The sequence below is a fragment of the Centrocercus urophasianus genome, unplaced genomic scaffold (assembly GCF_019232065.1).
Source record: "Centrocercus urophasianus isolate 14NV4802_14NV808 unplaced genomic scaffold, USGS_Curo_1.0 seq_10, whole genome shotgun sequence".
Taxonomy (NCBI): Eukaryota; Metazoa; Chordata; class Aves; order Galliformes; family Phasianidae; genus Centrocercus; species Centrocercus urophasianus.
The window spans coordinates 2,793,584-2,815,877 of NW_024884142.1; the positions used below are offsets into that span (position 1 = coordinate 2,793,584).

At 35.5% G+C, this 22,294-nt stretch overlaps 1 protein-coding gene across 1 annotated transcript in view; it reads left to right on the forward strand.

Moving 5' to 3' along the window:
* Nucleotides 1-21,896, forward strand: part of APOB (apolipoprotein B) — a 35,510-nt gene extending 13,614 nt beyond the window's left edge. Inside the window, exons 15-29 of the mRNA XM_042828587.1 lie at nt 37-213; nt 502-693; nt 1,304-1,471; nt 2,641-2,852; nt 3,412-3,594; nt 3,819-3,940; nt 4,452-4,662; nt 5,949-6,124; nt 6,265-6,452; nt 6,713-6,858; nt 7,926-8,302; nt 9,234-16,814; nt 17,589-17,703; nt 18,612-18,795; nt 19,892-21,896. Of these exons, the coding sequence (XP_042684521.1) occupies nt 37-213; nt 502-693; nt 1,304-1,471; nt 2,641-2,852; nt 3,412-3,594; nt 3,819-3,940; nt 4,452-4,662; nt 5,949-6,124; nt 6,265-6,452; nt 6,713-6,858; nt 7,926-8,302; nt 9,234-16,814; nt 17,589-17,703; nt 18,612-18,795; nt 19,892-21,712 (11,853 nt within the window). The 3' untranslated portion in view covers nt 21,713-21,896. The remainder of the gene's footprint in view (nt 1-36; nt 214-501; nt 694-1,303; nt 1,472-2,640; nt 2,853-3,411; nt 3,595-3,818; nt 3,941-4,451; nt 4,663-5,948; nt 6,125-6,264; nt 6,453-6,712; nt 6,859-7,925; nt 8,303-9,233; nt 16,815-17,588; nt 17,704-18,611; nt 18,796-19,891) is intronic.
* The last annotated feature ends 398 nt before the right edge of the window (nt 21,897-22,294 follow it).

A 22,294-nucleotide genomic window follows, 5' to 3' on the forward strand; every position in this document is an offset into this window, starting at 1 on the left:
CCTCTCTTAGTTATGGCATTGTTCTGTTCGTTTCAGCTTGGCTTGGATGGAAAGGGATTTGAACCAACACTGGAAGCTTTGTTCGGAGAGAAGGGATTTTTCCCAGATACAGCAAGCAAGGCCCTGTACTGGGTTGATGGCAAAGTGCCAGAGCAGGTTTCCAAGGCTCTCTTTGACTACTTTGGTTACTCCCACGATGGCAAGCAGGATCAGGTATAGTTTGAAAGCATTCTCTGTTCAGCACAGCAATCCTATATTTACATAGTAATTACAGCACTTATATGTTTATTGTATATGAACTTTCTCCTTTTCTAATATGCTAAAATGGAAGTCTTAAATGATGTTTAACAGTGTTCTTTCTTCATGGCTTGTGGGATGGGCCTTTGTCTGGAGGAAGAAAAAATGGCAACGCTAACTGATATTCAGTGTGTTATTATTCTAGATACATGACCTTACGGAGTTCTCTAAATCTATTTAACTACTTTCTGACTGAATTTTCAGGACATCACTAAAGCAATAATTCTTAACCTTGAAAAACTGATAAAAGAATTGAGCAAGAAGGAAGCCCCTGAAGGAAGAGCATTTCTGCGAATTCTGGGAGAAGAGCTTGGGTACATGAAACTCAATGATTTCAAACTGCTGGGAAGCGTGGTTCTAGAGTGCTTTAAAACTCTTCAGAGAATTCCTGAAATGGTATGTTTCTAATTTTTCAACATGTATTATTCACCACTATTTCTTTTTCTACCAGTTGTTTATAACGTTCTGATTTCATTGATATATTATATGAAGAATGTACATTTGATGCCTACTCTGGTCACGTAAAATAAAAATACTTAAAATGAAATATCTAAATTTAGTCTGAAGAACTCTAAGGTACCCATAAATACCTATCAATAACTAAGTAGAGTGCTTCTTGTAGATGGGTGAAGGAAAGGAAAAAAAGGAGGGTTCAGATATTATTGCAGAATTGTTATATATTGTGGAACAATTCCTAAAACCTCAGTGATAGCCAGTATGGTATATTACTGATTTTTTAATTGTGAGATATATATATATATATATCAATATTAATTGTTACTATATCATATTAAAAAGAAAATAAAATGTAGTACAGTTCATAAATATGTAGTAAAACACTGCTTTTGAAGAAGTCAAAAAGACATTTTGCTATTGACTTTGGGGAAGCCAGAATGTTACATATTATCTAAATCAATTCACATTCAGTTGTGGATATCAAGGCAGGTGATAAAATCTAGTATCCAGCATTGATTAGTTAATATTTGTTTCCTTGTTTGATTCACAGATTGCACAAGCCATCTCAAGAGGTGTTGACAAGGACTTATTTGTCCACTATATGTTTATGGACAATGAGTTTGAACTCCCAACTGGAGCAGGTTTGCAACTGAAGTTTGCCTTGTCTGGAATAGTGACGCCTGGGGCCAAAGTAGCTGTGAAACTTCATCAAAAAAGTGTAAGTCTCAACAGCTCCCTTTATTTTGTCTTCTCTTAATACTCAGCAACCTCATTTAGGGATTAAACTGTTTACACCGAAAGAATTTTTAAAACTATAAAACACTCCTGAAATAAAAAAGAACTTACTCATTAGAGGCCTTCAGTTAATTCATGGATAAAGTTTACAATCAAATGAGAAGTAATGTATATAGTAAGTCAAGTATGTGATATAATGATATTTATGAATTAAATGCATTTTAATTATCCGTTACAGCCAATTCTTCTGCCTGCGTATTTCTCTCTCCATGATCTCAAATGAGAATAGTGCAAAAAGCTGCAGCATGTGAATTTGGTGTTCAAACAAAACAGTTAATAAAAAATTTTCATGTAACTAAATTAAAGTGAAAATTTTGCTTTCCAATTAAAAGAAATATTGGAAAATGAGCTAAGTGAAACTTTTCTACAAGAAATATTTTAAAATTTAAAAATTTAAAAAATTACAGTGAATGTGGCACAAAATACCATTCTCCAGTTAAAATGTTAAATTAAATATTTGGAATCTTTATTTCAGTTTTTGTCATTATTTTGTTCTATTTTAGTCAATATTTTATATAAAGTCTTCAGTAGTTTCAGTTCACTTAACTTTTAATTTGAGAATGTATGCAGTATTTAAGCAAATTTTTTTAAAGGCCTTTAAAGTTGTTCTTAGCTGCCATTACATTACTTGTGGAATCTTTTCCAGAATTTTGCATCCTGTCCCTTCTTGCTGTAATGGTGAAACCAAAAGCTCGAAAAGAAGCTGTTTTCTGGTTAGAGAAATTGAAATCTTTGATCCAAAGTTTTCAAACACTGTACTCATTGTTTTGGAGAATTGCTATATTTTCTCTACAGTGGAAAACTGGTTCTTGTTTTCAGATTTAAAGATACGCACAAGTAACTTCATGTACAATATCTTTCTGCAGAATGACTACTTCTGTATCAGGTTTCCCAATGCTATAATCTTGCTGTATTTGCTGCATGACAGCTGTCACTTACTTGCTCCCTCAGCTGATTTGATTTGGGAATCCACTTTTTGAATAGCAAAATAAATTATACAAAATCTACCTCTAGATTGTCAAGATTGAGGACATTGTGTTCTAAAAAGTATTTTGGGAAAATGAAATACATTATTTTGCTTTTATTAAATAGATGCAAGCAGAACTCATTGCTAAACCTTCAGTAGCAGTTGAATTTGTAACACATCTGGGAATAAACATGCCTGAATTTGCTAGAAGTGGTGTGGAAATGAATTCCAATATATTCCACGAGTCTGGAATTGAAGCACATGTTAGCGTGAAAGCTGGACAGCTGAAATTCAGCATTCCTGCCCCAAAGACACCAACAAAGCTCCTCAGTATCAGGTAATGGGAAGTGAATGAGAACTTTTGGGATGTGTTCTTCCCTTTTCTTGATTTTTCACTGTGATAGAATTTGAGAGATTAGGGCAGACACAGGGAAATTTTCAGTTTAGAAAAATCCCAGGCACTGTAAAACTGGAATAACTTTTCTTGTAAGATAAGTAAATATTTTAGGTGCCAGGCCTAGCAGATTCTTTAATTTGTCACTATTTTCTGTGACTTCCAATAAGATACTTACCATTTCTTTGATTTACCGTTGCTTTGATTTCTCTCACATGAACTTATTGTATTAGCAATGCCTGGTTTTAAGTGGAATTTAAATGAATGGCTTACGTTAACTGGAGAGGATATGTGGCTCAACACATGAAATTATAATTATTGCTAATAATGCTTGTAATAATAGTAATAATACACTACTTGATCATTTAACCACCAGATGTCATTTCATTAAGCCCGTACCTCAGTTATTTTTATTTAGAGTGTAACGTTACTAATAGAGCAACTTATATGCTAATATCTGAACTCCTGTTCTGGGAAAAAATGAGTTGTTTTTCTTTTCCAGCAACACACTACATTTGGTGTCTCCAGCCAAAACTGAAGAGATTCCACCTCTGATTGAGAACCGAGCATTCTCAACGTCATGCAAGCCTTTCATTTCTGGTCTAAATTTCTGCACTAAATTATTGTACTCTAATGCCAGTTCCATGGAGGCAGCTCCATATTATCCCTTGACTGGAGAAACCAGGTAAGTTAGGAAAGCTTTGACTGTCTATTTTGGGTTAACTAACCTTCCCTCTTAGGGCTTATTATTGCATTACCCTTTTACCTAAAGCTTACCTTTAAAAATATTGAAATGCAGACAAGCTTGAGCAGCTCAGAAAGAGAGCTATTAAGAATTGTCTGGTTCCTCCTGTTTGTGGTCATAGCAAAATCAATTATTTACAAGACGTTTGTTTACTCCTCCTTTAGATTTGAAGTTGAAATAGTGTCCACAGGGGAAGTGAAAGAATACTTTGCAAGTGCAAACTATGATCTGCAGAGAGAGGGAAATGACCTGGTAGACACATTACAGTTTGCAGTACAAGCAGAAGGTAAGAGTCTGAAAAAGAAATATGGTTTACTTCTGTTTTGGTCTGTATGTCACTGAACTGAAAAAAAGATTTTTATGAATAATACACAGTAGAGCTATTTATGAAATAATACATTCTTTTGACACCCAATCACTCTAATTTTGTTTCGTATTTGCAACCGCATTACAAATTCTTCATGATTTTGTATCTCTAAAAATTTCTTCATGAGATTTAAATTTGGATGTCAATGAATGAAAGAATGGAAAAGGATAAATTAATGATTTCTACATAAACAATAGGAAAATTACAGTTCTGATGAAATATGAAAGTAAAGTATACAAATGGAGAAAAACTGCATAAAACACAAGATGTGTTTTTTTTTTTTTTTTTTTTTTTTAATGAGAGACCCATTCAGGCTTTCTTTAGATTTTCAGAATGGTATAATTTCCAACTGATTCTATTTTTTCTCCTTCTTAGAGAAAACCAAAATGCTCCATGGCCATGAATAACAAGACTATATTATATTTTCCAGGTGTAAAGCAGCATGAAGCCACACTGACCTTTAAGTACAATAGAGACAGGAAGATTCTGACCAGTGACGTCTCCATTCCAGATGTTGATGTTGACTTTGGTACTAAATTCAGAATCACTGATGAATCTGTTTCTGGGAAGAAATCATATACCTTTGTAATAGACTTTAATAACAAGAAGATTTCTGAAGTTACTCTTAGTGGACAAATAAGGTAACTCAGAAGACCACTTTTTCGGACTTTTTCAGATATCTTTGGATACAATAACTGAAGTTTTTATTGAAGGTATAAATTTTTGGAAAAATAATAGTCCAATTTGGATAGATTGCTCATATATATACAGATAGACGTATGAAATTGTCATTCAACTCCCCTTTGAAAATCCTTGAAATATTTTATTTGTAATCTATCACATATACATAAATACACCTGATATACCAAGTGATCCTTTCTACCACATGTTTTTGTGTAATTTGTATTGCAAGTTTTGAGAGGTGGTTCTTCCATGTTTGCAAACATAACTACAAGGATGACATTTTGCTAGAGTTGTTGCAGGTGTGATGTTCCAAGGATATAAGAAAGGCAAAGTTTGTACAGAGAGGTATTAGCGTTTACTAGGTGTATTCAGCTCTAACAAAGTTATTGCATCTCCCCATGAAGGGTCCTAACAGCACTCAATAAGCAACAAAACCAAAAATAGCTGAGAGCTTCCTGTAAAAATTCCCACGCTTCACGATGAGAATATTTCCGGGAACATCTACAGGGGAGCTAACAAAAATGTTCAGCCTGCCAGGGTTTCTAAAATTGCCTGCCTCACAAGCCCATGGTGAAATGAGCTGATCACATTCTTTAATAAACCTCAATCTTCCATGGAATTCTGTGATCTTGATGGTGCCCCAGGGAGTCTTTGTCTTTGCTGTTCATGCAGAATTGCCTCTGATATCAGTGGGAGTTTTGGACAGATGTCAGGGACCTCAATTCCCTTTCATTTGCACTAACATAATATTAGAATTTTGCTCAAGTCAACAAAGTTACAAGATATAAAATAAATGTGAGTAAAAGAAAATGAAGCCCAGTGGCATAATATATCTTGTCAACTGTTTTGTTTTTATCTTATTCATGGTCACACTCAGTATCCTTAGCAGAGAATTCAGCTTAAGTAAGGAGTTCAGAATTTGGTTCAGATAGAATATTACCAGACAGGTAGATATTTCCTTCAGTTTCACTATTATGGAACTATACTGAGCATATTAAGGAATTAATATTTTGTGTATCCACACAGTCATATTTTAACAATTTTCCTTAAATTCCCAAAGTAACCAATTGGAGCTGAAGACAGTCACTGACTCAGAAAGAACTTCACAAGTTTGATTAGTTCTGTGTCTATAAAACCTATTCTGCTTTTTACACTCTTTTTAAATGCTGAAATTGCTCCTGAAACATAAGTAAAAGAGTAGAATGAAATGTTGTATATTCACACTTACATTTCACTTTCACAGATATGCTGGAATGGAAGAAGCAATGCTAAGAGGCACCGTTTCTATTCCACGTCTGCAAACTGAACTTAGAACTGAAGCACTGGTTAATTATTCACCCACCAAAGGATACCTTCAGATGAGCTCAGCTGTAGAAACTCATGGGAACACAATTTCAAAAAGAGTTCTTCTCAGATATGGTATGGGCAAAAACATAATTCATGTATACAGACTTTAAATGTAAACACCTTGTTACCTTTGTTTATATTATATCCCTAAATAGAACATAAATATTACCAATTTTAACCTTTTTTTTTTTTTTTTAATCCATTATTTTCAGATTCTGAAAAAGCTGAGCTAGAGTGGAATTCAGGTGCCACTGCTGCTGTGGGCAGAATGTCTTCCAGCTTCCAAGTTGACTTTTCAGGCTACTCAAAGACTTTAGAGAAGTATGCCAACGAACTGCTGGATCGGAAAGTCGCTCTAACAGATATGACAATGCGACATATTGTATCGCAATTTGTTGTGGTATGTTTCAGTCTACAGTGACAATTACAGTATCAGCATGTAGTCCTCATTAATTTTTGTGTCCCCAAGGGAACCAAAACTGGGACAGTTTTGTAAAAGCATTCAATTTGAATAAGTTTTAGTTTTTCAACTTTGGTCAAGCCAAACAATTTATCAAATGCCTAGTGCTATATGAATAGTTACACTGGATTTCAAATAATTTATATAACTTGTGAAAGGCTAGGAAATCCTAAAACATGTCATTTACTTTGTACCAACAGGCAACCAACACCTGGCTGCAAAAGACATCAAAAGATGTCCCCTATGCCCAGACTCTACAAGCCAAACTAAGTGAACTCCAGGAACTGAACATTCGGAAGATTAAGCTGCCTATTATCTCCATTCCTGAGGAACTTTTCCTGAAAAGGTAGCTAGAGAAATTGTGATAAGCAATGAGCAACAAAAAGAGAGACTGACAGGCAGACGAATAGAATATTTCTTCTATCACTACAAAATTAAACCATAAACCAGCCAACACGATCTAGACATTAAAATGCTCATGTACAGTTGATTTCATTGCAGTTTCTAGAATATATTGTTCTTGCCAATTAGTGTTCATATCACACTGCTTCACTTCCTATGCATAAGGATTCAAGGAACAGTTTTGCTTGGAAATATCTAAATTGGTATGCCCACAACTACTGCTGAGATAAACTGAAGCATAGTTGTACAGCTTGCTTATGAACCAGGAAAACACTGATGGAAAAAATAAATGTAAAGTTTAAGATTGCATTATAAAAACAGATGAGGAGCAGCATTGCTTGTTATCTCTCTTTGTGCTGCTTTTCCATGTAGTTTTACAGTGGTAATATGAAATGTTACATCTCTATTGGTTTCACTGTGTTCATAAGCGAAGTATTAAGAAGGAAAATATTTTTTCTCCTAAATTCTCATCAGCAGTGCACATTAGAAATTTTCTGAATGTCATCAATTTTTGTTCAGATTCCTTCATTTTGAGGATCTTTTTCATGCTTCTGCATCTCTTCATGAATGTGCATAAGGCAGATTTAGATTCGGATTCTTAGAGTAGAAAATCAAATGCAAGATTGATAACAATTTCATATTTGACCGCTTGAATGGCACTCTGTACCTGTGAGCTTAGGTTAGTTAATCTCTGAACAAGACCTAGGAATGCTTGAATTCTAATCCTAGGTCCTATGGAAATAATATAATTCTGGACTGCTCGATCTCTCAATTTTACTCTATCTCTCTGATAAAATAAAGGGGAAAACATTGACAGAATTCACCATTGTCAAAAATGCTTTGAAGATCAGTGCTGTAAAAATGTTGATAGATTGTCATTACACTTCTCTCTAAATCTAAAGTAAGGATACAACCATTTAAGTAAGCCTAGTATTCTGGGATTAGTAGAAATCATTTCTGTGTATGTCATGGAGTTGCATAATTTTTAACAGAATCACTTTTACTTTCTAGTGAAGGCCGGATCAAATACAGCTTCAATAAAAACAGTTTTCTAATTAATATTCCATTACCATTTGGTGGAAGATCATCCCATGACATAAGAGTGCCACAGACTGTTAAAACACCTCGTCTGGTAATAGAGTCTATGGGAATAAACATACCATCTCAGGAATACAGAATGCCAACATTTACAGTTCCAGAATCCTATCCTCTTCTCGTGCCTTTATTTGGTGCTTTAGAGGTCTCCACTAGTGTGCACAGCAACTATTACAACTGGACAGCAGCGTACACTTTGGCAAATAGCAGCACGGAGAAAACATCCAGAATAGGAACTACTTACAGTGTGAATGCTGATTCCGTTTTTGAGCTACTATCCTATAACATGAAAGGTAAGAATATGTTCTGATTCTATAATACTGCCTAAACTATTTTGACGATATGTAGCCTTTTTTTTTTTTTTTTAATGTATCATGTATCACACCTTCATTTTCACATTGCTTATTTAAAGAAAGAGATCCTGTAATCTCTTTGTTTTTAAAGATGTTATGTGAATTTGCTATTTAGGAACTAAAGGTGAAGTCAAATAATGCATTCATAACAGATTTATAATAATCCATCTTAAGGTGTATATTTTCCAATATATTTCATACTGAAGTACAGTTCTTCACAACTGAAGGCTTGATCAGATAAATAGTTGTATATTTGACTAGTTAAGTGTTTTCAAAATCAAGCAGGTGTGTAGCTGCCAGTTTCTTCTCTCTATGTGTAGATATGTATATAAAATATTTTTTATCATTTGTGTAAGTACACATACTGACATTACCATATAGAGTTAGTCCAGATCCAGACTAGTCAAGAGTTAAAATAAGGGTTTTTTTAAGATATTTCTTCTCAAATTGCAATTTGTGCTCTCAAAATGCAAAAGTTCTGGCTAACTTTAGTTTCTTCTAAATTCTTCATCATATATGAAGTATGATAAAGGCAACATTAAATAAAAGGGAATGTCAGCTATACTCTAGTTTCAGCTATTCTTGTTAATTTTAAATAATAACATAACTTTGCATCATCTTGTGATTATATTTAATAAAGTAATGCAGATATTTATTTATAGTTTGAATTTTTAGCCCTGAATACCAAAATAGAAAGAATTTTTTTAGAAAAATTTTGAACCAACATTTTTGCCTTTAAAGAGAATTATTATAACATTAACTACAGTTTAAGCAGCCACATGAAAGCTTAATGGCACTGGAGAAAATGGCATCTTAAAGTAAAAAGGGATATATTACATTGTTATCTTTTGTCTCCTTTTTCCTATTTCAGGTTCTGGAGAAGCATCTTATAGTAGAAATGGATTCACGTGTGCATATGAAAATCATCTGAAGCACAGACTCTTAACTTCAGATTTTAAAATGTCTAGGACAAAGAGTTACGAACCTACATCAGTTTCAAACTGTACCATATTTCTAATGGCATCCAGTGCTCTGGGTCCTCAGCTTTCATTTTCCAGTGATATTGTTTCTGAAAAGACAAATAACATGAATATTAATAATGTCAAGATAGAAGGGCAACTGGAAGTGGCTTCTGTGTTTGCAAGAAGCATTTACACAATGTCAAGCTCATACAATGAAAAGAGACGAATTTTAGAAGGGAAGTCAAATCTGAGGTTGGATTCTTCTTACCTTCAAGCTACCAATCATCTATCTGGTAGATACACTGATGGTGTACTTTCCATTACTTCAGCTTCTGATGTACAAAATGGACTATTAAAGAACACAGCTTCACTGAAGTATGAAAATAGCCAGCTGAAAATAACATCTGAAACAAATGGAAGGTATCTACATCTTGCAGCTGTCAATAAACTCGAATTCCTTTTGTCAAAAAAGATGGCAGCACTTCGCTCTGAGTACCAAGCCACTTACAAGCAAATCCAATGTTATGCCTTGTTGGCAGGTTCTCTCAATTCCCAGGATCTTGTTTTCAACACTGATTTCTCTCTGACTGATCAAAGGAATCGAGCTGCACATAAGTCATCACTCAATATTAATCAGTATGGTTTAGCCAGCAGTGCCACTACAAATGTGCAGTTTAGTCCATTGACAATACAAAGTGAAATGAATGCCAAACTTGATACTTCTGGAGGCTCTATGTCACTGTCATCATCTGGGCGCTATGGAAAAAACAATGCAAAATTCAATCTAGGTGGAAGAGTGAGTTTAACAGAAATAACGCTGGGAAGTGAATATCAGAGTACAGTTCTGAGTATGGACAATAAACATGTCTTAAACTTCAGAATTAATAGAGAAGGACTCAAATTTTCAAATAATTTGCAAGGGTCATTCAAAGAGATTAAGCTGGAGTACACAAATGACTTGAATATTCCTGGCTTATCCCTGACGTTTGTTTCAAAGTTAGACAACAGCTTCAGCTTTGACAAGTTCCACAAGCATGTTTTTGACCTTCAGCTGCAGCCCAGATCACTTACAGTTAAGCTGAACAACAATATTAAATACACCAAGACTGAAGTTTCCAACAAAGCAGAACTTCTCCTTGAGCTTCTGAAGCTGAACTTGGGTGGCAATATGAGAGCAGCCTATGGAACAGATGAAGTAAGGCATACCTACACCATTACATATGCTGATCTAACTGCAAACTTTAAAACAGACACAGTTGCAAATGTCCAAGGCGCAGCAGTGAGTCACAGAGTTAATCTGAATGTGGCAGGACTGGCTTCCTCCATTACTATGAATACAAACTGTGATTCCAAATCTCTCCGTTTCAGCAATGCTCTGCGTTCCACTATGGCCCCATTCACTATCACTGCTGATGTCCACACCAATGGTAATGGAAAGCTGATTGCTCTGGGTGAACACACAGGAGACCTTTATAGCAAAATTCTGTTCAAAGCAGAGCCTCTTGCTTTCACCTTCTCTCATGATTACAGAGGATCTACCAGTCATAGCTTCAAATCTATGAGAAGATACACTACACAGCTTGATAACAAATTTCATACTCTTTTTACTCCATCGGAGCAGTCGAGTGCTTGGAAATTGAAAAGTCAGCTAAACAATAACATATATTCACAAGATATCAATGCTTACAATGATGCAGAAAAGATTGGTGTGGAACTTAGTGGAAGAGCTTTAGCAGATCTCTCTGTGATGGATACAGCAATCCAGCTACCATTCACATCTGAACAAGTTAATGTAATTGATGTATTAGGCCTCAGGGACAGCATTTCAGAGCCTCAAGAATTCAGCATCTCTGGCTCAGTGAAGTATGACAAAAATAAAGATATGCATGTTATTAACCTACCATTCCTGGAACACTTGCCAGTCTACTTCGAACAAATCAGAGGTGCCATTCTATCCACACTGCAGGCTGTACAGAATTACCTGAAAAACATTGACATAGATCAATATATGAAAAAATACAAGGCAACTTTAGATGAATTACCACAGAACCTTAATGATTACATGGACAAATTAGATCTGAAAGGCAGAGTTAGCACCATAAAAACTAATTTGATTGCTTTCACAAAGGACTATAAAATAACATCTGATGATCTCGAAATTGTTCTGGAAAAAGCCCTGGCTAATCTTCAAGAAATACTGCTCCAGTTTCAAGTCTATCTGGTACAAATAGAGCAGTACATCAAAGAGAATTATGATCAGTTTGACATTAATGCACTTATTGCGCAACTTCTTGACAAAATAGTTGAAAAAATGACAGCTATAGATGAAAAATATAAGATAAGAATGACTGTAGTTGACACTATTCAGAAGTTACAATTTCTTTTTAATCAATATTACCCCAGCAACATTGGAAGCAGCACTATGGCTTGGATTAAAAATGTAGATGATGAGTACAGGATCACAAGTAGGATACAGGAGAACCTAGAACAGCTCAAGATTCAAATTCAGAACATTGATATCAGAAGCTTTGCAGAAAATTTGAAACGGAAGATTAAAATGATTGATGTTAAACAGGTATTAGAAAAATTGAAGCGTTCATTACCAATTAAAAAAATGAAAGAAGTTCTTGAACAAATCAAAGACTTTATTCTGAATTGGATGGAGGAGTACGAAGTGTCTGAGAAGATCAGTGCTTTCCGAGGTCATATGCATAAACTGATTGTAAAATATGAAATTGATAAGCACGTGTATTTTTTACTGGACAGAATGATAGAACTGCTTAACCAATACAGAATAAAAGAAACTGTCCGGAAAATGATGACCTACCTAAGAAAAATTGATGTGAAGACATACTTTGATAAAATGGTGGCTCTTATTGATGATGCTGTCAAGAAAGTGCAAACCTTTGATTATGAAATGATGATAAAGAAACTCAACAAATTCCTTGACATGATTATAAAAAAACTCAAATCTTTTGACTATAACCAGTTTGTTGATGACACAAATAACAAAATCCAAGAAATGACACAGAAAATAAATGAGGAACTCAGAAACCTAGAACTTCCACAGAAAGCAGAAGCATTGAAACAGTATATAAGAGATTTTAGTACTGTAATTTCAAAATACATAGAGCAACTAAGGGACACCAAGCTTGTTGCTATAATTAACTGGCTCAAGGAGCTCATCGACTCAACAGCATTTATTAATCTGAAAGCCAAAGTAAATGAGCATTTGGAAGATCTGCGAGAGAGGATTTCTGACATGGATATCTCCAAGGAATTCGAATGGTATCTTCAAAAGATAAGCCAGTTCTACAATTCAGTTGTCATGTACATTTCTGAACAATGGAACACAGCTTTTAAAAAAATTGTTACTTTGGCTGAAAAGTATGATCTAAAAAATTGGGCTGAAAATTTAAACCAGTTTATTGAAACAGGATTTAAAGTCCCTGAAATAAGAACATTTGTAGTCACTATACCTGCCTTTGAATTCAGTCTTCGAAGTCTTCGGGAAGCAACTTTCCGAACACCGGACTTCATTGTTCCACTGACTGATCTGAAAATCCCCTCCTATGAGATAAATATTAAGAGACTAAAGGACATTAAAATCCCAGCAAAATTTACAACTCCAGAATTTACCATTCTGAATACCTTTAAAGTTCCTTCTTATACAATTGACCTAAATGAGATTAAATTTCAGATTGTGAGAATGATAGACAAACTCATGTCTGGTGAATTTCAGCTGCCAGCAATTGATTTATATTTTAAAGATCTGAAGATGAGAGATATGCCTTTTTCTGAGATTTCTTTTCCAGAATTACAAATGCCTCAGTTGGAAATCCCAGAATTATTGATTCCAAAACTAAATCTAAATGAGTTCCAGATTCCTGACTTGAAGATACCAGAGTTCCAGCTTCCACGTATCCCACATACAGTGACTGCTCCTACATTTGGCAAATTGTCTGGTGCTTTTAGAGTTGCCTCTCCATTCTTTACACTGTCTACTCAAGCTGAAGTTCATAATACTACAACATCTGCAAACAGTCCAGAATTTGTGACCTCTCTTTCAGCTCAATCAACATCCAAATTAGATTTCTTAGTTTTCAGTGTTATTGCAGATTCACATATCTTGGCTCCTGAAATGAAACAGCTGAAGCTTAAAAACTCCATGAAGGTCAGCCACAAGTTCCTTAAAGTGGACCATACCAATGAAGTAGTATTTTTAGGGACTTCTGTGTCAGGTGAAGCTGAAACTAGGGCAAAATTCTCTGCAACAAAAAATACAGTAGAACTTCAGAATAATTTAATGGTCAACCTGCAAAGAAAAATTCAGATGCAGAGTGGAACAGCATATTCTCACAGACTGAATATTCCACAAACTGACTTTTCCAGCCAGGCTGATCTGGTCAATAACATGACAACAGAGGTAGAGGCAGGACGCATCTCATTTACCTCCAATGGCAAAGGAAACTGGAAGTGGACTTCTCCTAACTTCTCCGATGAAGGCACTCACAATTCACATGCCACCTTCAGGATTGACGGCCCTATTCTTATATTTTTTGCTGATTACAGAATAAATGACAGGTACCTGAAAGTCAGCCAATCTATGAGATATGAATGTGGTTTCCTAAATTACGCAACGCTTCAGGTTCAGTCTGAAATTGAGTCACAGCGTGTGGGACGTAGCATTCTCAACGTAAAAGGCACAGGACAGCTTGGAGGAATGAAAGTAGAATTAACGGGCTCTCACAATGCTCGTCTCAATGGACGGATTACTGGAACTGTAAATAATGAGTTTGTCTTCTTGGCACAGCCTTTCGAAATTCGCCTGTTAACCAACAATGATGGAAATGTGAAAATCAGCTTCCCGATGAAACTGACTGGCAAGATTGACTTCCTGAATAATTATGGTCTTTCACTCAGTTCTTCTGTTCAGCAGGTCAACTGGCAAGCTACTGGCAGGTTCAATCAGTACAGGTATTCCCATAACATGTCTGCTGGCAATAATGATGACAGAATTGAAGCTCATGTCGAAATGAGTGGAGATGCTAATTTAGACTTCCTAAATATTCCTCTAACAATTCCTCAGCTTCACATTCCCTATACTGGAATTCAGACACCTCAGCTAAAAGATTATTCACTGTGGGAACAGGCAGGCCTGAGGGATTTATTGAAGACTACAAGACAATCTTTCGATTTAAATTTGAATGCTCAGTATGAGAAAAACAAAGATATGCATGTAATCCCACTTCCTTTAGCCACAGTGCATGAAGCACTTAACAAATACATAATTTTCTTCAACAAATATTTTGAGAGAGGAAGAAACACAGCTTTAGATTTTCTCACAAAGTCATATAATGAAGCCAAAACAAAATTTGACAAATACAAAATACAGACATCACTGAACAAACTGCCACGGACCTTCAGGATTCCAGGATACACTATTCCAATTGTGAATATAGAGGTTTCTCCTTTTACTGCTGAGATGCCAGCCTTTGGTTACATACTCCCAAAAGAAATAAGCACAACAGGATTCACAGTTCCATTTATTGGCTTTTCAGTACCATCTTACACACTAGTATTACCTTCTCTGGAACTTCCAGTTCTTCATGTTCCACAGGACCTACGCACTCTAAAGCTTCCTAGATTCAGAATTAACAGCCCATCAAACCAGATCTTAATTCCTGCCATGGGAAACTTAACTTATGACTTCTCATTTAAATCCAGCGTGATCACTTTGACTGCAAATGCTGGGCTGTTTAATCAGTCAGATATTGCTGGGCACCTTAGTGTCTCGTCTTCATCTGTCATTGATGCACTACAATTTAAGCTGGATGGCTCAACCAGTTTGACAAGAAAAAGAGGATTGAAGCTGGCCACAGCACTGTCCCTGAATAATAACAAATTTCTAGGAGGAAGTCATGACCACAGTGTTAGTCTCACAAAGAGGAACCTGGAAGCTTCAATGATCACAAATGCAAAAATAAACACACCAGTTTTTAAAATGAATTTCAGCCAAGAGCTTTCTGGAAATACTAAATCTAAACCCACTATTTCTTCAGGGCTAAAAGTAACATATGACTTTACTACTCCTAAGAATGGCATCAGTTCTAAGGGAGGAGTTGCTCATAAACTTGCTTTAGAGACTCTCACGTCTTACCTGTCAGTAGAAACATCAACAAAGGGGAATATCGATGGAGCATTTTACACTGGATATTCATTTTCAGGAGCTCTAGACCATGAAGCAAACACCTATCTGCATGCTAATGGAGTTCGGTCATCTGTCAAGCTTGAGGCCAACTCCAAAGTAGATGGACTCTGGAACAGTGAAATGAAAGAAATACTTGCAGTTGAAGCATCTACCAGTCGTGTTTATGCAGTCTGGGAGCACAATGGGAAAAACTATGCACGATACACACCTCTCTTCACAACGACAGGATCTCAGAAATGCAAAGCAACCCTCGAGCTGGCTTCTTGGACAGTGTCAGCAGATCTTCAGATTCAAGCCACTCAGCCAAATTCCTTCCTGGACACTGCTTCAGTTAATCAGGTTGTCTTAATGAAAATCAGTCCTACAGACCAGAAAGTTGGCTGGAAGGGTGAAGGCCAAATTCAGTCATTATCTCTGAGACATGATATGCAATTATCAAATGAAAAGTCAAATGCAAAGTTTGATATTTCCGGATCTTTGGAAGGATACATGGACTTCCTGAAAAGAATTAATTGTCCTATTTCTAAGAAGAGCTTCTGGGATATCTTGAAGTTGGATGTCACTACTGTTGCTGACAGAAAGCAGTACTTAAATGCTTCAGCATCCTTCATATACAAAAAGAGTGATGATGGTTACTTTTTCCCTATGCCTGTAATTAGGTTGAGTGATGGCTTCACATTCAGCATTCCAGAGTTACACCTAAAGGCTCCAAGTCCTGTTCTCAGCACTCCAGAGTTCAGAGTTCCATTCTCTACTCTCCAGGTCCCAGCGTACACCATTGACTTGCGTAACATAAAAATTCCACAGACACTAAACATAATGCCATTTGATGTAAATTTACCTACACTGCCAAAACTAAGATTCCCCAGAGTGGATGTAGGAGCCAATTATATTACATTAGAAGAATACAAAATACCATATTTTGAGGTGACAGTACCAGAATACCAGATAACTGTGTCTCAATTCACTCTTCCAAAGAGTATTTCTCTTGGCAGTTTCCATGTGGATCTGGATGAAGTAGCTAATAAGATTGCAGATTTTGATCTGCCTACAATTACGATTCCTGAACAGAAAATTGAGATCCCCCCTCTCAAGGTGTCATTGCCTGCTGGAATTTACATTCCATCATTTGGTGCCTTGACTGGATCTTTGAAAGTTGCCTCACCTCTGTATAATGTTACCTGGAGAACAGATTTAACAAATAAAAAGGAATCCTTTGAAGTGTCCATAGACTCGACCTGCAGCTCAACATTACAATTCCTGGAATATGACTTGAATGGTAAGACATTAAAATTCAGTAAGCTCAATTCTGGGAGAAATTGTACGTAATGTTTTTCACATTTATTTTCTGTGACGTTGCTTATGAATTGGTTGCTATCTGTTAAACAGATCTCTTTTCATCTCTATCAGATTAGTCAGAGATCCTGAAGACTGATGACAAAATGTGTGGATAACTAATAGCATGCTCTGCTAAAAAAAGAAAATGGAAAATATCTCTTTATTATATAGCTGTTTCTTACTTTAAAATGCAGACATCATGACATTCCTCCATTACTTATAATAATACATGTAAAGGAGAGAAAGTAGGCTGACTTTGTTATTCAGTTCAAATAAGGAAATATTTACCCCGTTCCTTATGAACTGATTATATTTGATTTTGAAAATTACTCCAATTCAGAAAGCTCAGATGTCCCTTATTGCTTTTAGTTCTGGATTCTAGAATAATAATAATAAATACATCAGAATAAAACTATAAACTCTCAAGAAATTAGAATCCCTATTTATGGCCTGCATAAATGCAAAATGTTATACCTCTGTCATTGTATGCATAGGGCAAAGTGGAATTTTTAAATACTATGATTGAACAAGCATTTTTATGTATTTTTATTTGAGGCATTATTGAAGTTCAGGGTTTTTGGTTTTTTTTATAGTGCATAATTTTAATACTATGAAAACACTCAACAATTGGCCTTCTAGTGGATAGCTTGACATATATTTTGTGTTGCTTGCTGGTAAATTCTGCTAATGCACACATCTGAAATCTGTTTCACAGTTGTTTCAAACTACAAATATGAAGAAGACAAGTTTGTAATGAAGACCACAGGCAGCTTTGCTCATCGTGACTTGAGTGCAAACTATGTGGAAGATCTTGCTGTTCAGGGATTTAGGTAAAGATTTATTCTGATAATATAATTTATAATAGACAAAAGTGCCAATTATGTGTATGTTGCTTTGAAAACCAATGCCCAAGAGTGCTTTGCTATAATTAGTAGAATCTATGTAACTATTCTGTCATTATTGATGGTAACACTTTCAATCTTGAGATAGCTGGAATGCTATTCTCCCTGGGCATATCCATCACACTTTTTCTGAGCAGTCCTATTTCATATCATTGCTGAACTATAAACACAGCATTTTATAATCAGAGCAGTTCTAGATCTGGCCAACAGCACATTTTTTCACTGAAGGCCTCTGTAAACACAGACCATTAAAGAGTAATTTTTATTCACAAGTACCAGTACTGCAGATTACAGAGCTGACCTTCTAACTGCCTTTTTTTTGTCTGCAAGTGTTGTGTTTCACAGAATCACAGGAACACCAAGGTTGGAAAAGACCTACAAGATCATCCAGTCCAACCATCCACCTATCACCAATAATACTCATTAAACCATGCTCCTCAACAGAAAATCCAAAAATTCCTTGAACACCTCCAGGGTCGGTGATGGCACCACCTCCCTGGGCAGCCCATTCCAGTACCTGACCACTCATAAAGCTTATAAAGATGTAGCTGCACGTTTTGATTTGCTCTCTTTAGTGAAAATTCTTAATGCAGCTCAAAATATTATCTAAAAAAAAAAAAGGAAAAACTGAAATAGCATGAACTTTTGAATGTGTTAGACTAAATCCTAAGAAATATGGATAACAAAGCCCTCCTTTTGTTACAAATTTATTATTTATGTAGATATATATAATACAATAGTGGTATTATATTTATGCATATTGCATTGTGTACTTCCTCAGGGCCTGTGCTATCTTAGTGTACTCCTTCATACCTATATATTCATTGTTGTTGCAGAACTGTGGAGAACACTGCATCACTAGACATCATCAGCCCAACATTTGCTGACGTTCACGTGCGTTATCAAATGACTGACAGCATGATATCCTCCTCAGTATCCTCTCCTTCTGCTGGGATCTTGGGCTTTCTTGTTCAAATAGAAACTGACACCCTCAAGGAGAAATTTTACTACAGAACTCTGGTAAGCTTAATATGACAAAAAAAAAAAAAAGAAAAAAAACCTGAGCATTGTCAGATAAAAAACCCTTTTAAGTTTGTATGTGTTGATGCTAAAATGTAAATTAACCACTCTTTGTCGAAACAAAAAGTGTATTATGAGTAATTAAAATTTTTTTTTGCCTATACTAGTCTTGCAAATTCTAAAAGTGGCATCTATGAGATGAGACCATTTCAGCTTCGCACAATTAATGTTGCCCTGTCCTACGATCAAGAAAATATACCTGCTGAAAATGATGAAATTAAAGAACTAGTTTTTTTTTTATAAGCCACTGATTGGGTTTGGCATGTACACATTAGGCTATTTACACGTACCTCAGAAGTGGTCTCTATTGTGATCATTACATTGAAAGACATCAGGTCATCCATAGAGTATCTTCTTTTTGAATCCATTAATATGGATTTTTGCTAGCAAAATGTGCTACTGCAATTGACATACTGCAATATTAAAACTATACATTCCAAGACGATACACTATATAAAGAATCATAATTAACACATAGTTCACTACTTACTATTGAAAACTGGATTTTTTTAAAATGTAAATAGATTATTTTATGAGGATCCTCAATTTCTCTGAGTAGCTTTCATTCTAAATTGGACCATAGATCTAAATGATTGCAAAATTAAGTTCTCTTATGTATTCATAATAATGAAAGGCAATTTGAATTAACTTTAAATAATTTCAAGAACTACTGGAAGGCTCATTTTCTTAAATAATTCACATGCTTTCTAAGAAATTGTGGGCATTTAGTAGAAAGGAAGGAAAAATCTTACTTAGAGTCCGATTTAAGCAAACAAACAAAAAACAGATTAAATTATGCCATAATACTCCTGTATAAAGAAGCACAGAGTAGTCTGGTACAATAAATTGTTCCAAAATAACCTCTCAAGATGACAGCAAGCATACAGTAGATAAAAATATGTAGTGTTTGTGTCCTAATATATAATAAAGTTGAAAGGATGCAGAATAAGAATATTGAAATACGTTCATTATAAATAGCATTGGATTCGTTTTGTTTACAAAATCCCTTACACCTTATCTTGTTTTATGCTTTCAGTCTGCTCCTCAGAAAGACGTTGATATATTCAAAAGTGAAATATCCTTCAGGAATTCTGACATGATTCAAATAAAATTCAACTGGAAAGAGGATGCTGCCAAAGACTTGCTGTTGGGTTTGAAAGAAAAAGTACCTAAAATGACGAGTGCAGTCTATAAGTGTGTAAATCGGTACTATAAGGAGCATATGGGACTGGATATAAGTGATGCCACTGTCATAATGAAGAATATGATGCAGAATAATGCTGGCAAAGCTTACATGTTTGCTGTCAGACAAATAGATGAACTGGATGTTCAGCTTCGCACAGCTGCCAATGAAGCTTCTGACAAATATCAGGAGATGAAGGTGAAAGCTAGACAGCTATATAAAAGAGCAGCAGATCAAGCTCAAAAGATTGACTACGAAAGAATAAAAGCAAAGCTTTTGGATGCTACAGTTGACCTAATGGAAGAATATCACAAGAAAATAAAACACCTAATTGACTCAGTCATTGAATTCCTGAAGACCACAAAATTCCAGGTTCCTGGACTGTCTGAAAAATATACGGGTGAAGAATTATACCTTATGACTACAGAGAAGGCTGCAAAAACTGCAGATATATGCCTTTCAAAACTTCAGGAGTACTTTGATGCCTTGATTGCAGCTATCAATGAATTGGAAGTCAGAGTTCCTGCTTCTGAAACCATCCTCAGAGGTCGTAATGTACTTGATCAAATTAAAGAAATGCTGAAACATTTGCAGGAGAAAATCAGGCAGACCTTTGTTACTCTCCAAGAAGCTGACTTTGCAGGAAAGCTTAACCAACTGAAGCAAGTGGTGCAAAAAACTTTTCAGAAGGCAGGAAATATGGTTAGAAGCTTGCAGTCCAAAAATTTTGAGGACATCAAAGACCAAATGCAACAGCTGTACAAAGATGCAATGGCTTCAGACTACGTAGAGAAACTTAGATCCTTGGCAGAAAATGTTCAAAAGTACATTTCTCAGATGAAAAATTTTAGCCAGAAGACATTACAGAAGCTTTCAGAAAAACTGCACCAGCTGCTCCTCTATATAAAGGCATTGCGGGAGGAATACTTTGATCCTACTACACTTGGATGGTCAGTGAAATACTATGAAGTAGAAGACAAGGTACTAGGATTGCTGAAGAATCTAATAGATACAGTAGTCGTTTGGTACAATGAATACGTTAGAGATCTTTCTGACTTGGTTACACGCCTTGCAGACCAAGTAAGAGAACTGGTGGAAAACTACAGCCAGGAATATTATGACCTTATAACTGATGTTGAAGGAAAAGGGAGACAGAAGGTTATGGAGCTCTCATCCGCTGCTCAAGAAAAAGTCCGATATTGGTCTGCAGTCGCTAAAAGGAAAATCAATGAGCTTAACAGGCAAGTTAAAGCAAAACTCCAGGAGATCAATGGGCAGCTTAGTGATTCTCAAGAAAAGCTAATCAATGTGGCCAAAATGTTAATTGATCTAACTGTAGAAAAGTACTCTACATTCATGAAGTACATCTTTGAGCTTCTTCGTTGGTTTGAGCAAGCAACAGCTAACAGCATAAAACCATACATAGCCATTCGTGAAGGAGAGCTTAGAATAGATGTGCCATTTGATTGGGAGTACATTAACCAAATGCCCCAGAAAAGCAGAGAGGCACTCAGAAATAAAGTGGAACTAACACGTGCGTTAATTCAGCAAGGTGTTGAGCAAGGCACCAGGAAATGGGAAGAAATGCAAACATTCATTGATGAACAACTTGCCACTGAGCAGCTGAGCCTTCAGCAGATTGTGGAAAATATACAGAAGCGCATTAAGACCTGAATGAACACACAGAAGAGGAGAAATAATACGTTTGTACCACAATGTATTTAAAAGTAACAGCAATTAACATACTGGAACTTCAGATAGATACTGTTTGAATCTGAATTTGTAACTGAAAACTAAATAATCTACAGTAGGTTATTTTAATAAGTTTAGTAACCCAATAAATGAGTTCTTTATTACATTTTTGTGTCGTTCATTGAAGCTAGTTTTACTTGGGCCATAGGGCTCAATCCAACAATTGTCAAGGTCAATGGAAGTCTTTGCATTGTTTTCTGTGTATGTTGGATCAAGCAAATAATGTGCAATACATATTGTAAATATTCACAAAAACTATGAAATACATAGAAAAAGTGGATTTTAAAATAAAGGTCACATTTGTAAGACAGACAAAAAATAACTTGGAAGTACATCTATTTCCCAGCGCAGAAATACCATCGTAGATAAGTTTGGGAGAAGAAGAGAAGCACATACAAAAAAAAAAAAAAAAAAAAAAAAAAAAAAAAAAAAAAAGGAAATGTTTTATTAAGAAAAAATAAATCTATGCATGTATCAGTTTTCATAAAAATAGGCCAAAAATTT